The sequence below is a fragment of the Aptenodytes forsteri genome, unplaced genomic scaffold (assembly GCF_000699145.1).
Source record: "Aptenodytes forsteri isolate BGI_AS27 unplaced genomic scaffold, ASM69914v1 Scaffold108, whole genome shotgun sequence".
Lineage (NCBI taxonomy): Eukaryota > Metazoa > Chordata > Aves > Sphenisciformes > Spheniscidae > Aptenodytes > Aptenodytes forsteri.
The window spans coordinates 3,560,859-3,577,334 of NW_008794448.1; the positions used below are offsets into that span (position 1 = coordinate 3,560,859).

The window sequence follows — 16,476 nt, forward strand, 5'->3', positions numbered from 1 at the left end:
GTAAAAAGCCCCAGCTTAGCCAACAAAAGAGTACAAATATTGAGAGAGGATTAGAGTAATAAATTAATAATTTCGTCACCCTTAAGGCTACGAATACATGAATAAGTCTGCGCAAAACAAATTAGACATGGAGTATGTGGACCATGATTTTAAATATCTGTGATAGCAGAGTTATTAAGCATGAAAAATACTGCAGTATTTATGATACTAGTCCTGCACCCTCTGCACTACCTAGCCTTCCCACTCTGTTGTCTCCTTCCCCAGAGCCAAGGAGGTATTCTCTTCATAGGCTGTCTGCTGTAACAGTGGAAGAAGCTGGTAGGCAGTCTTCTTCCTTCTGTCCAAAAGCTGCCTGAGCCTTCTTTCAAGCAAAAGCATCTAGCAGATCTACAGTAAATCTGGAAACAGTGGAGGTCTGTGAGATGCAAAAGGAACTGGGTGGATGCAAGGGCTTGTGCAAGGGCAAAGGGCTCTGAGGCTTTTAAAGGAAGGGCAGGGAGTGTCCCCTACCCCAGGCACTGGAGCCTCAGCCACGAGATGCTTCCAGGGACAGGCAAGCTCAACTTTGGCTGGAAGGCTGGGAAACAAGAAGCAGAAGAATTGATAGTCCTAGTACAGTCACTGACACCTCTATCCTCTTGATCAAAAGAGTAAATTATGTCATGCAACCATGCTTTTTTTTCATATAGCACTGTGAAGGATTTAAGTGCTATCACCCATCGGTGACACACTAGTCTATTTGTGTGTGCATTCTTTATTACATTGAACTGCAAGACTGGTTTCTCAACATTCATTGAGAGGTGCTCCACATTTTGCATAAGGATAGGACATGCACAGGTGCAGTTTAATCTAATGTACTATGAAACTATGTCATAGTACTTTGTTAGCAACGTGCTAAGAGATTTGTGCTGAACGAGGTCAGAAACCCAGGGATCTGTCGTGGCTAGCTAGTGCCTGTTATGAGGACTTCAAGGGCTGTGCCTTTACTCAGTAGCTAGCACGTGGCCACTGCGACCTCTGAGGCAACTGTGGTTGTAGTTGCAGGAAGTCTGTATATTTACAACTTCTTTAAATGTCTGACAAAAAGATTTCTTTGTAAATGGACTGTAATTCCCACTTCACGCACACAGTATAGCTTTTGCCTCCCACAGAACATCTCGTCTAAGGGTGCATATTCTTTGGATGCACCCAAGTTGACCTGGAAAGGTGAGAAAACATCACCTAGTATGCGTGCCTTTTCTTGGCTTTGAGTTCCAGATTACTGCTCTCTGCTCCCAAGTCATTCATTTACTTTCTTTGTCAGTTTGCCATCTACAAATGGAGTTAAATATAGAAACGTAATGAGGGGCTGACTGAGAATATTGTACATTCCTGCATATTTTTGAATGTTGTATTTTCCAAGTGTCATTAATTCCATACGAAAACTAAGATATAAGTTGGGATAATGTCCGGCTGTGAAGGTACTCTTGTTTTGAGACTGCTTTTGAGGCTGATTTTTTTTTTAATGTGAGCTTGTTTTGAGCAAGCCAGTTCATGTATTTAAACCTGTGTTACCCCAGCTGTGAAACGTAAACAGTGGTATCTGCCTACTTTCTCACAGACAAGTGGCTAATAGTCATAAATTTCTAGAAAAGGTAAAAGCATTGCGTATCTCAATAGTTGCAAAAAGGGGAACAGAATTCTGGATATCTAGCAGTTTTGCTTTGTGCTCTTTCTGATTTCTTTAGTATGGATTCATCATCCTAATCCTACAACTTCCTCTGAATTTCCTGAAATGTTGTGACCTTGAAAACCAAGCGTCTGTGAAATTTTTCCTTCATTTTTTATTGAGTTCTGAGAATGAGAGGGGTATTTCAATTTTAAATGCGTAATACTTTCTGATGATGCTTTGCTTGTTTAATAGGAACTCTTCCAACTTTCCATTAATGTATATGCATATACATACATATGCATTTTTTAGGCAAGGGAGGCTGTTTTCAGGCCACAATGAATATGAAAAGGCCATTATCAGACTCAAAGCAGTTAATCTTGAACTGGCCCATTTTCCGGATGGAACTTTGATGTACAAAACTTCCCATTAGGATTAAGGTAAAGTCAAGTTCAACCCAGGAACATAAAAAGTGCTCCTTATTAAGACCTCCTTATTTCCCTATGAAAGACTACAGTCATTATGTTTCTACTAGTAGGTCTCATTTTGCCTATTAGAGGTTTTTCCAGTCTGGGGCTGTGTGCCAAATGCCTACTCTAACTTTTCACCACTTTGTGCCATGAATATTCTTGACTGTACATGCTTTTGAACATACTTCCTTTTGACACATTAAAGAATAAGGCCTGTGGATATATACATTTTATATGAGTGTGGGTTTTTAACATCACCTTAATTATTGTTTTTATTAAGATTCCTCTTCATAACACCTGTAGTGATCATCTGTGGTGAGCACATGTAGAGATACAATGCCACGAGCAAAAGTGGCAGGTTAGCAACCTCAGCAGTCCTTAATTACTCACTGAGGACCTTAAATCCTATTTTAGAAGAAACCAGGAAGCCTGAGACACCTAGAAATCCTCAGGGATTTGGGCTTGCAAGCTCATAATTCACTTTTGAGAAATGCAATTAAGGACTCTGACACGTGACTTCTGGCAAACCTGGCTGCAGTAGTGCAATACCTTCACTCCCCCTCCTGCCCATTTCCCAGGTGTGTCCCCATGGCAGAGCTGGCAGAATGGAGCATCGCAGCTCTAATTCACAATCAGGAGAATTAACTTAAACATTAAGATTGAAATTGTGCTTAGATGTTTTTGAGTGTCAACTAGAAAAGTTGAAATGTTCTATTTTTGCTCTAAGGCCAGTAACAAACAGCTGGGGGCTGAGACAATAACATCTTAAACTGCTGCAGCTCTTTACTTGGTAAATGTGAGCCAGGTCCCTCAAGTCAATTTTCATTTTTTCATAAAAATATATCAGTACACTTTCCACTTATTAAATTTAGTGACCTAACTGCTCAAAATTAAGTCATGTTTTTGTATGCCTAAGTCAACAGAGGAACCAGAATGAACTACTTGCTTTTCAAAGTGTAGTTATTAGGACTTTCTGAAAAATCAGTCCCCATTAAAAGTGTAAGAGGTCATCACCAATAAGTCACTATTCATTTTGGAAGTTATATCGGAAACTATTTAAGTTACAGTTGGCAAATTCATATTGGAAAATAGTTTGTCTGGATAGAAATACTTCAGCAGAATCTGCCAATTTTTGTCAAACTTTGGCAGCACACACATGCTTACAGATTTCAGTATTTGCCTTAAAGACACGTTTCCATCATGCCTGGATTCCTTGTAGCTCCCCTGGTTGGCACCCTGCCTGGCAGACTTCTGCAGCGTGAGGCCTCAGGCCCTCCAGGCTCACAGCAGAGCTAGATGCCCTAGGGTGTAGGACCTTAGTACTTGGATGCCCAAGCAAAACATTTCATTTCATGGGACCTTTCAATATAGCAACTTTTCAGTCTGAAACTTAAGAAGACTTTTCTTAAATTCTTATTTGTGAACAGCTGATGCTCAAGTTTGTAGATGTGCTTAGTAAGGCAGCAAAATAGTTTACACTTCTTATAATGTGTGTTCCCTGTTCTTCACCGAAGCAAAGCAAAGATTCAGTAAGAGGTACAGACAAATATTAGCTCACCCAGTAGACCCTGATTTCAGCATTCATGTGCTCCAGTTGCTAGGAAGAAGCTAAGCAAAAAGCAAGGTGAAACTGCATCCCATTCAGGTGTCAAATTTGTCACCACTGAAACGTACCTGATCTACCAAGACAGTTCCTCTAGTTTACATTTGATTTGGTTGAGCTCTTTCCCATCTGGCACATGCAGAGTAAACCCCAGGAATATGAGACTTTTGGTTCAGATGCCATAGGTCTGGTCATGAGGTAGGAAGTGGCCAGTGCAGTATGTGGTTGCCTGCCTTTGTTGCTAGAATAAATTATAGCCTATCTTTCTAGAAAGAAAAAAAAAAATTAGTATCTCAGGGAAAGTCATAAGTTGAGCAAAGTTTGGGGTGCTGAACAGCTACAGGGACAGGGCTCTGGTTTATCTGCATGAAGCAGAGCTTTTCCAGGATATCAATATTTTGGTACACATATCTGAATAATACTGCACCATAATCCATAATTACTCAACTCTGATCTTTCTCCCTGTGTCTTATGGACTGAAGTAGTATATGGGGGTTAACCTGCCTAGTGATTAATTCTTAAAATTTCCCTAGGAGTTTTCTTTTTTTTGCTTTCTCCCTAATTTCACAGGATGCCAAGTATCTGTTCCCATCAGTCCAGTAAGGGTTTGGGGTTTTTTTCAGCTTATTAGCATTTTCCATATCACATCTGTGACTTCATTGTCCAGGATAAATTCAGGTGTGCAGAAGAGGTGTTGATTTATCCAATAACATAAAATAAATAATCTGGTTTGTTTAACCTCTCAAACAAAAAAAGACTGTCGTTGGCACAAAAACCAGACGGTTATTGCCTTGCCATGAGGTCAGGATTTACAACTTTCTAACCACTGGAGAGGTGAGATTCTAGGAAGGCTTTTTACTAGTGAGGTGTGGTGTAGAGGGGAAAGAGGAGAGAGGAGGAAGAAAAGGGGAAGGCAGAATATCCAACTAGTTTTGAAGAGATCCTGCTAAGCTGAGAACAAGGAGGTCTGATGTAGTATCTGAGACAATGGGAGACAAGGCCCACTGACAGGAATTCCCTTCCATCCTACGATGTGAAGGTGTGGATGGATGGTCACACGTGGCTGAACAGCTGCGTGACAGTTGAGTTGTACAGGTTGTGCACGTGCATGCTTTTTGCTCACCTTGTTCACTGAGTTAGTTAAACTGCCTGGACAAGATACCGGATAAAGAAAGTGTATCTGAATGAATAAAGAAGACAGTAGAAGTGAAAATGTCAACTTAATATAAATCAGAAGTTCTAGCTTCCAAGTGCGTGTTGGTTACTTCTCTGCACTCCACAGCTAAGCTTTGACACAATAAACATGTCTACAGATGCATGATTATGTGTACACATGTGCTTGATATGCATATGATATGCAGTAGTGCAGCAGAAAAGGAAATACCATCAATAGATCCTCAGGTCGATATTTATGTGCAGCATAACCATTGTTGGTTTTGCTTCTGTGATGCATGCGCAGGAACTGTTGGCCTAATGGAAAATGTAAAGGCCATGGAAACATTACTACAGAGCAGCCTACTATTCCTTTTTCCTGAGTAAAACGAGCAAAGGAAAATTGTGTAGGACAACACCATCCCAGATTTGCTTCAGTACGCTTTGATGCTGATGTATCTGGAAGAGCAAGTTTCCATTTAGGCTTTGAGTTAGGAATCAGTGAATTCATCTGTCTGGCTGAACTGCAAACAGTTCAAATTTCACAGTGCAACATTTTTGAACAGCAGCAGGGAAAAATTTAATTTATTATATTGGCTAATGGCAGATTCTTTTTTGAAAAGCAATGAATATTTGCACAAGTTCCTTAAAGCGATGAAGCAAGCTTCAGTGCTCAAAAAAACCCCACCAACAGGCATGGAGAGGAAAAAAGTATAATGTGCCCCTAGTAATAAAACAAGAATTCTTTTGAAATCATGTTTAGTAGCTAGTCAGAAAGTTTCTCAGAGGAGTAATTTATTCATACTTTTGTCTCTGCTCTGTTGGCAAACAGTTTATCAAAAGTGCTCCATGAGATTAAATATGTTTATCAACATAGGTCTGTGCTTAGCAAACCCTTATGCATGCTAAGCATTGTTATGGCAGAAACCAGCAGATGATGGGGTTAGTGTAAGTACTCAGTGTCCTTCCTTCATTAAAAGTTGCACTGCTTTTAGTTTTGTCACCCAGCTTCTTAGAGATGCCATTGCAAGCTGCAAAGTAGTTTGCTCTCTCTTTTAATCTCCTGACTAGTGTCCGTGCTTGAGAACAGAGTGCCAGTACGCTATTTGATTATTTTTGAGAGTTTAAATGTGTTGTTGAAAATTACCTTTGCTCAAGGGTTGGTACACTAATTGTAAATAAAACCAAGCCACTAATAAAATCCTGACTCATCTAAATTGATCAATATGAAAGCAGACCTCTAAATCTCTGTTACTGGTTAACGTAGAGGAATGAGACAACAAAATTAAGGCACTTCTGTGAGGTCACGGCTCCTTATGAACAGTCATGATATCAGCATCTGAACAAAGTCTATATGATTCTGATAATTCTCCTCAATTTCCTTTTAGAAAAGTTAGTTAATTTGGTTTGACTCCTGGAGTTGTCATTGTTGAACAGAATGTAATCTTTATATATCCGTGAGTCCACCACTGCACCTTTAAGTGGACTTGCTTTGAAATATACACACATGTATACACTTCTACTGACAGAAATTTGTTAATTAGCCTGAGTCTATTTTTATGTTTATTTTACAGCTAATTTAAGATTAAGAATGAGGCGGAATGAAAAAGAAACAATGGCCAATGATTAGCCAAATTTAGCCTTGTAGGAAAGTCCTGACTGAAAAGATAGACACTACAGCATGGCAGAAAAGTCAACACATTCAAACTCTGCCCAGCCAGAGTTGTTTCAGAACTGTTACAAGGCCAGTGTTTTCAGAGAGCTTCCTTCAGGGTCCAGCTGAAGTGGAAAAGGATTTCTTTTTTGGCAGCGGGAGTAGAGGAAAAGAGGTGGGGAGAAGGAAGAAGAGATTTATAAGTCATTTTTCACAATACTTTTTAATTTTCTAGAAAATGTTTGAATAAAGGTGCTTTTTCTTCATTTCTTCTACAGTACACACTATCTGTCCAGTAGAGGTGCAAAATAAGTAAAATTCTGCTGGCTTTGGTCATGTTATGCATCTGGCATAAACTTCCTCTGGACAAAGCTCTTCTTCAAGGCAAGAATTAATTTATCTGATGAAAAGCTCATGACTGTAACATAAAGCCAAGATTTGATCAGTAGAGGTTTACTGTATGTAGCTCTTATCATTGCACACTTCTGCCTCTCATCCCATGTCTCTCTTCTTTTTTAACCTCTCTCTTCAGTCCCTGTAAAGGATTTCTTTTTTGGCAGCGGGAGTAGAGGAAAAGAGGTGGGGAGAAGGAAGAAGAGATTTATAAGTCATTTTTCACAATACTTTTTTTAATTTTAGAAAATATATTTTTTCTGTTTGAATAAAGGTGCTTTTTCTTCATTTCTTCTACAGTACACACTATCTGTCCAGTAGAGGTGCAAAATAAGTAAAATTCTGCTGGCTTTGGTCATGTTATGCATCTGGCATAAACTTCCTCTGGACAAAGCTCTTCTTCAAGGCAAGAATTAATTTATCTGATGAAAAGCTCATGACTGTAACATAAAGCCAAGATTTGATCAGTAGAGGTTTACTGTATGTAGCTCTTATCATTGCACACTTCTGCCTCTCATCCCATGTCTCTCTTCTTTTTTAACCTCTCTCTTCAGTACCTGTATATCAACTGCTTTTTTCAGAGATAGCCTGTGGCATAGAATAATTTTCAGCTTGTCACTGGGTTACTCTGGCACGTGTTTGACAGTGCAGCCTGTACCTCTCTCACAGTTAAAGCTAAATGGGTTAGTGTTGGAACACTAAGTAATTGTTAGAAATGAAAATTAATATCTTTAAAGTTTTCAGGGGAAGGAGGGCGGGAGGGATGCATATTACCTTGTCAGTTCAATCGAACTCAGTGGAAAAGCAGAAGCAGCACATCTCTCCAAAAAAGTAGATTCCCATTAATTTCCCTGGTACAAAATCAGTGTACTGAACTTCCCCGCTCCCCCAGCATGTTTCAAAACTGAGCTTATGATATAAAATCAGTCCAAGTAGGTTCTTACAAAGTGTGTTTTACAGGTACGCAGGTTAGCTGGCAGCATTTTCCTACCTAGCTCCACATGGGCTTCTTAATGATGAACTAATTTACTCCACCTACTTCTGATGCCATTCCAGGGATTTTTTAAACAGAAAGACTAATCAAACGAACCTATTTTAACAAGACTTTTATTGAAAACATACACAAAGTCAACAAGTTATTTAGCTTCTGAATGTACATATTAGAGAATATTCATATTAGAGAAGAATATTTTAAGAAAAGGGGAAATACAACCGACATGCTGTTACATTACTAAGGCATTGAGGCTTAAGAGCAAGTTATAGTGTGTGTGTCTGTGTCTGTATCTATATACACAAACACACAAACACATACACACAGGTTATCTGATTTGAAACTGTACAGTGCTATGGAATTCGTTATTTTTTGCTTTTTCTATTTTTCCGACACTAAATAAAGCTTTTAACCAAATGGTAGAAGTTGTTCACAGAACAGCAGTTATAATCTACTCTTCAAGAGTTTGCTTACAATTACAATACTAACGATGCACAAAAAACCCCCCAGATCTTCACAGGAAAGTTCTCTCTTACCAAAATGAGGCTCAAGTAAGAAAAACACTAGTTTGCAAAGGCACCGTGGAGACAGGTTTTAATACATTAAATACAACATGAATCATTCACAATAACAAGTTTAGTGTTTCTGGGAACTTTTGTGAATACAACACAGTTGGTCACACAAAAATGTTTCTGTTGATTTGTCTTGGCAACTCAGATACATCAACAGTGTAACAGCATAACAGCTTTGTTCCCATCTGACAGAAAATAATGGCAGTTCTGCAAGGCAAACGTTAAACCTGACCGTATGTATTTATTAATTCCACAGTGTTTTGACAGATTATAGGGGATGCAACTTAAAGGATGCTGACACGCTCACTGAGGGCTTTCATTTCTGTTTCTTCTAGCTTGGTGTTTTCATTGTGGTTAGCACTTGGACTGATAAGGTGTGCTGGATACTGCAATCCATGTTCTCCTGAATACTGCTCCCACCGGGAGTCATCACTTTCATGGGTGATATAACGTTCCCCCATTTTACATTCAAGTTCCCTTAAATCTAACCAGGTTTGATAGTCCTGAAATAGAATAACAGTATTAGTTTTAACATTCCTAAAATAAATTACGTTCCCTTCTACTACCAATATGCAAAGTGCTGTTAACTCGGCAATCTAAAGGTCATGCATCCCTATTGCTCCAGAATGGAAAAATCTTATAATTAATAAATACAAAATCTGCCTATAGAGATAGCTTTCATTTCTAGAGGATTATTTGATAGATTAATTCTATTAATCTCTGTCATAAGCATAGTACGGATATGTTACAGGTTGTTTTGCAGAACGTATCAATAGCCTACAGATTTCCATGACATCTAAATGAGGCATGGGTGGTAAAACGATTCCTTGCACTAGTCACAAGATGAATAAGGAAGAAGAAACATCTTTAAATCATACATGTACATCCTAGTGATCCATATCAGCTAGTCAAGACAGTTGCTCCATCTCAGTATAATGGTGCAGGATATGAATTCATCTTGGCCTAGAAAAAAATCCGCTTTTCCAAACTTAGGCAATTACTGGTATGCTCAAAGAGATGTATACATCTAAACATCAAGGTACTTTGGATCTCCATGTCGACAGTCAAGAGTAAGGCTGGAAACTGGTTTGGTTCTCACACTGTTTAGACCATCATGCTCTGCAGCCTCTAGTCTGCCTAAAGTATATCTCAAGTTTAATAATTTCTTTTCTTATTCCCACCCAAAGCATAGATGAAGCTGCAGTAATAAAGCCAATCCTAGCCCCATGCAAACTAACCTCTGCTCACAATCCTGTATCCAGTTTTCTTTTTTCTCCTTCACCTTGTCTCAACCTAAGACACAACCCTGGTCACCTAGCCAAAGCACCAGAAAGCCCACACACTGTAAATGCATGAAAGCCTTCATCCTTAGTATCTCACATCTTTTGGCCCACTTCTTACACAGACATCCTCTCAGAAATCACCTCTAAGTCTCACTGCCCCGCACCACTGTTATCCTTCCTTAGGCCACAAGGTTGGGCTCTGCTGGAAAGAGGACTCATCTCAACCATGGTGCTAGAGCTCGTGTTGTACTGCCTCACCTTAGTTCACCTCCACTCACTATTGCACAAGCGATAAAAGTGGATGTACAGAGGTGAAGGACTCTGTCCCATCATGTGAGACAGCCAGCATCCTTGCTGCAGGCCTTAGCCTGTCTGGTCCCCAAAGGCTCAGACAAATGCATTCTGCAATGGTTGCCAGGGAGAAGGACGGTCTTGGAGGAAAAGACTGGAGAGTGGCAGGAAATCTGGGAGGAAGAAAGCAAGCCCAGGAGAACTGTCCCTAGGGAAGGCGGGGTGTGGGGTAGGAGGTTGCACTCCTCTTCCTCCTATACCAGCAGGTCACCCTCTACTTTGAGAAACAGTTGCAAATATAAGGTACTGGAGTAGGAGCCAGTTCTCAGTTTGGATAAAGATTCCTTTGGGATTGTGGATTATGCATCTAATCTGTGCCATGCCCGTGTCATGATTACTTTCCTACACGCAAATGTGGATCCCTTGGGAGATCCCACCAGCTGATGTCCCAGCCTGGCCTTGGCCCATCCCCGCCCCATGGAGGTGCCCAATGCCCTGGCCTAGGGTTTTCCCCAGCCTGTCCTGCTCCCTGGCTGGAGGCGGTGGGACAGGCCTTGGCTGCTTGCTGCACTAATTCTGTTTTAGGTCTTTCAACACGCAGTGATTTGGCTGCTGCCAGGATAAAAAATAACATATGAGGAACAGAAGACAGTGGCTGCTAGCATCTCAAAAATTCATAACATTTCAGTTTTCAGCTGAAGATTTCAATTGAAGGTGGCTAATGTATTTTCCCAGAAAGCATACAACTTCACTAGTTCTTCTGATGACTGTGAAACGGCAGACCACTGATTAGTTTTAATAAGAAGTGAATCAGGGTAGACTCCAGGCAATGAAAAAATGTAAGTCAAATTACTATAAAGGGTTTTTTTTATCATGTTCTCAGTAGACAAACAAGATGATAAAATATTTTTGTAGTGTATTTTGAAAACATGAGAGTTCAGCATTAAAATCTAATACTTCAAAAATTAATTAGAATATATGTGTAAATTGGTGAAGGAGTATGAGGTTCTCAGGATCTGAAAACATCTTCAGGTTTGTAGATTTGCTTAGATTCTATTGTGCTTAAAGATGAAAACTTTTTATATATGTAGAGCCTAAATACGTAGGAAAAAACATGGAATTCATAGCAATACCTGTAACCATGGGTGGCTTAATGTTTTGTCCACACTGTAGCGCTTTCTCATTTTCACTTGCAACAAATTATTTATGAGATCAATAGCTAGAAAGAAATAATATTGGAAAACATCAGTTTAAATATATTTGTTTCAACTAGGACATACAAACAGAGAGATAAACAGATAAGGTTGTTGTGAAAAGAGGACAGTTGTCCCTCCTTACTCCAGCTTTTTACAAACTGCAGTCAATGTTGATGTCCCTGAAGGTACCCATGCAACCCTTCCTAATAGGATTACAACTGTTTTACTAAACAGTTGCCTGCTAGCTTGTATATTGACTACCTCTGTGTGTTCATTTGCAAGGCATGCAGCAAATTCTGAAGATAATTCTCACTCAGTTCCTACTCAAGTGAAAAAAATCTCATGTAAGTGAGGACTACAGTATTCTTCAGGAACCACAGTAAACATATATATATAAGCATATATTTCTCTGAGACTCTCAGTATCACTTTTAGATGACTGATAGCAGCACCTTTTCAGGCACTGTGTGGAAGAATCGGGTTTTGTAAGTCACTAAGTCTTGCAATACTACTCTTCTGAACTGAGCATTGCTTCTACCTGCTAGTCAGCAGTCTGGTGTTTCATAAAGGCAAGAGGGTTTCTTTACAAATTTCTTAATTTCTGTGTTTTTGAAGGAGTTGATGATTCACTGAAGTTATAGATATGTGTGCTGTGGTGCCTGAAGGGAAGAAGCCCATGAGTCAATGACCAGTGCATGGAACTGCACTGAGTGACCCATTTGGAAAAATCTCTGGGATGACATTGCTGAGCTTTGAATGCATCTAATAAAGCCATTAAAAACCAACCAACCAACCAAACAAACAAACAAAAAAAGAGGGTATCATGAAAGGTTAAATTCTGTTCTAGGTGGTGCTAAATGTTCGGCATGTGTTCTGGGGGAAGCTTATTGCTACAGAACAACCGACATCACAAGGAATTATAACATCACTGCCACTTTCCCATTTCATCACAGATTCCCTTGGCTTGTGCAAAGTATGCTGGTTTACATCTTTATTTCCGTGTTTATATCCCAGTGACAGGGAAAGATGGTCTTCAAAGTAACACAGAAAAATGGCATCACCGAGGGGAACCGGGTCTGAAACATGTCAGATGGACGTTGTTGCCAGCTAGATATTGAAGGAGCTGAATAATCATCTTGTCTGTTTTAAGAGCAGGAGATGGGACAGGATTCTTTAAACTGGTACATGTCTGAGGTGCATTTTGTGCAGCAACGTGGACAAGCTTTTCTTTTTTAACAGAGGCTTCCTCTCTCCAGGCTCCATGTGCTAACTAGACTTTTCTGAGCGTTTCTGCCATGGGGCAGAGCACAATGAGCACAATGTCCAGGAAAATGGGAATGTATATGGCATGTATGCAGTAAGTCTGACAGACAAAACTATTCTTAGCAATAACGGACTATTACTAAAGTACCCCTGACTTCCTGGTGCTGAATATTAACTTGGAAATCAAAGCCATTGTGGGAATGAAATAAAACAAATCTCAGGACTTCTGACAAACAAAGCATTGCGAGAGGTTCTTAGCCATGCTTTTCCTGGAGCAGATGGTCCTAATTTTACTTTTTCTGTTGTGGACAAACATATTTAGCTACTGTCTCTTTTAGTGTACAGTACAGTTCATGCTAAATTCCCTAACTCATATTTATTTTGTTCCCTCTCAAAATGTCTGTGAAGTAGATGTGGGATCAGAAAGCCAGTAGATAGCCAATAGGACCACTACTGATAGATGACAGCACTCTGAAAACTCATGTTTTCCAGAACAGTAGGGTTAATCTTTTTCGTCTGTATCAGCAAGAGAAGTTCTTGAGTTCCAAGCTATGAGGAAGAGACAGGAAAGTCAGTCATATGCCACAGACCAGTTATAGAGTGACTTCTGATATAAACTGGGAAAAAGTAGTGGCCATCTGACGCTTGGAAGAGGAGAATAGTTCTTACCCACTGCAGTAAATCTGGGTATCGGCAAACATCAGCATCTTCTGCAACACTGTCAGCTTACCCTTAAATTCAGCAGAATTACAGTAAGACTTCAGTCTGTCTTTTGATAAATAGGCCAGTGCTGAATGTGAATTTAATAGGGTTCCTATTTATTTATTATCTTCAGTGGTATTCAGGTGTATATGATCTTCAGAGATAATTTTTTATCATTCACTATGAATCTCAGTTTGGCAAATAGGTCAAGAACTTGAAGAAAGAGTTGATTGTCCAGGGAACTGAATTCAGTCAGCTAATGGTTGAGACATAAGTGCATGTTTCCCAAGATGTGCCTATGTAACTGCCAAGTACCTACTGAATATTCTTCCTGCCATGGAGTATTGATAATGTCTTTATTATGGATCTTTTGTCCAACCCACTGGAAGCAGGTATGACCGTGAGCCTTACAAGTGATGAAATTATACATAGTTATTCAGCCTCCCCCAAGTTACAACAGGATGAAGAACCCTTTGCCTCCTTTTTTTCTTCCCTTCAGGACAATGACATACTACATGTAATAACATTTCCCTTCGTACGTTTTCAAATGTAGGTGAAGAATGAGATCAAACTCGAGTTTCAAGTGCAAAAAAGGATTTGCTATTTTTTACCAGGAAATCATGCAATCCAAGAAAAAACACTTGTCAAGCGTAAGAGTTCTGAGTATTAGAAGTCAAGATGCAGGCGATACGTACTGGTAACAAAAGGACAGTGCTGTGTAAAGGAAAGCAGAAGATAGGGAGTTCAATATAGACAGGCTGAGTGCTGGAACTGAAGGATTAAAGGATTTCCTTAGGGATCTGGAATAGTCTGTTAATGAGAAAACTCTGAATTTAACTGCTGCTAACTAAATTGTAGAGGTTCAGACACTGATAGGTTCTGTGGGACTACTCAAAGGAAATGAGGAAAGATCCTGGTTATTCTCTCTCTTTCAGCTTACAAAAAACCATCCTGTCCTGATAGTCTCCCCCCAGCCACTACCTAACATAATTTGGTCTGGCTACAGTTCATATAAGATGGACAAACAGTAAGATTCATGTTGACTCAATTTCAGAATTTAAAAAAAAATAGATAATTAATAGTTTGATGATTACTTTTTGAGTTGTACTGCTTAAAAGCACTGGAAATAAAAATTTGGAAGGTATTAACATTTAGTTTAGACATACAACTCAAGTGTGATTCATGGGACCAAATTGGGGCACCAAATGTTAGGAAATTAAATTTTCTGTCTAGGAAGATAAAGCAGTTTTGAGGAAAGGGGAGCAACTACACTGTATTTTAAATTAAATTTTATTAATTTTCACTAGAGACTGATTATTTTTTTTTAATCAGGTTTTAAAGTAATCCCTGTCAGACATTTTAGGAGCTTTATAAAATTTTATAATATTCCTCTGTAAAATTAATAATTCAATAAATGCAGAGAGTTAGAAAGACCACCTATGGTCTGCACACCTTCTACAGGAATCCAACAGGTTATCACCAAGGAAGCAACCTGTATGCAAGCTCTGAGAGGATTATGGTATTGCTTTTCCTAACACATTTATGGGCTTCTGTTTACTTCCCATGATCTAAGGATAGCGTAAGTAGCCAGCTGAGAGCTTATCAAGTTCCAGGAGCTGGAGACTTTGCTAAAGGAGATAAACTAGCCAACTGCTGCAGTAGCATGACTATGGGTCATTTAGATAGGTGATCATTCAGCAGAACCCCCAACGGGAAGATTCAAATGCAGCTTTAAAAAGCTGTATGTCCCCTTGATTTTAGGAAAGATTGCTCTTTAGTTGCATTTTACTGGAAAGAACCTCCAGAGTCATGAGGTTCATGTTTCTAAACTGCTTATGGTACTTTATTATTATGGCAAATAATTATAGTAAAGACACAGTAACAATTTTCACCCTAAGTGTCAAATTAACACAATAATGACAGTTTTCATAGGAATGACTGCTTTAACTCAATTAGGATGTAACTCACACATCAACACAGAAGTTTACGAAATATCCGAAAACCCTATTATGAACCTACCATTCATTTAGTCCTACCATACAGACTTTAGCTTTTCACATAAGTTATAAAAAAGAAATCACCTTAAGGATATCAAGAAAAGCAGTGCTGAATTAGCAATAAATTTATACTTGGGTCCAGAATTTTTAGAGTATACCCATAATATTAGCTACTCCTACAGCCATCACTAGCAAAAATTTAAGCTGCTGCCATTAATGTAAAACTTAGGACTTCCTAGGCCCTGGATTCTTCTGAGTATAGCTCTGTTGATTAGTGGCATAATTTTTTCATACACATAAACCCCTTCTCTATTGCTGGTCAATACAGCTTTGTTGACAAATGCTGTAGTATACATGCAGTTATTTTGGCAAAAAATAATCTTCAGCTGGCAGAGCTTGCTATTTTCAGGGAGACGGATTCAAGAAATCCTTGGCAATTACAAGCTGCACCTCTACAAGAGAGGTTTTCTAATACTAATCTATCCTAGCAAACGTGTAAGTAGAGCCAACACCTTAGTTTAAACAGCTAGTTAAAAATTTACTGAGGTAGAGAGCATCTTTGAGCTGTAACATGCATTTGACCTCCTCGTACTTAATGCGTATTCATGTGACTTTCTCATTAATGTGTGAAACAGAGTTCCTGTTCGCGTTATGCTGAAACAAGTCTATATAAATACTGGCTTGAAGGCAGCTGTGGTATTTATTTCTGACTCAAAAGCAGTGTAACAGGCACACCATGATCAGATTTAATGCATGGAAGAAATTGCATTGTTTCTTCACAAATTATTTAATAATATGAAGTAATGCGAAGCACCTAATCAACAGTGTGCCCATCACATAGCTCATCAGGCTAGTAGTAATAGCTGTGTTGGTAGCTGATGAAAAAAAATTATGAATACAATGATTTATGAAAATTCCACAACAGAATGAAACACGCTATGAATAACCCAAAGCTTGACATAGCACATTTTAGGACCATGCAGTTCACAAGAACAGCCACCACAGTGAAGACACACTAGGTAAAATACACTAACAGGCAGAGGGTCAAAATCCTTCAGGGAGTAACCTGTAGCTAAGCCAAAATAAATCTTTTGAGATGATGCAAATTTGGTGGACTGGAAGGTCAAAGTTGGAAACAAACAGGAATGCTGTTGAAAATAGCTCCACGTTTGACAGATGTGAAATTTAAAGCTATGAAATAGGAGAGAATTCTGCAAGTAGATTCCTCTGTATTTAATATCTAGCAAAATTCCACAATGAAG

The 16,476-nt window shown here is 39.1% G+C and overlaps 1 protein-coding gene across 2 annotated transcripts in view; it reads right to left on the reverse strand.

Annotated features, from left to right (window-relative positions):
• Nucleotides 1-8,019: 8,019 nt before the first annotated feature.
• The window catches only part of PRKD1 (protein kinase D1), a 75,064-nt gene continuing 66,607 nt past the window's right edge, over nucleotides 8,020-16,476 (reverse strand). For both annotated transcript variants that reach the window (XM_009290350.2, XM_019474889.1), the window contains 2 exons: nucleotides 11,191-11,276; nucleotides 8,020-8,986 (listed from right to left, as the gene is read on the reverse strand). In XM_009290350.2, coding sequence (XP_009288625.1) covers nucleotides 8,768-8,986; nucleotides 11,191-11,276 — 305 coding nt within the window. In that variant the 3' untranslated portion in view covers nucleotides 8,020-8,767. The remainder of the gene's footprint in view (nucleotides 8,987-11,190; nucleotides 11,277-16,476) is intronic.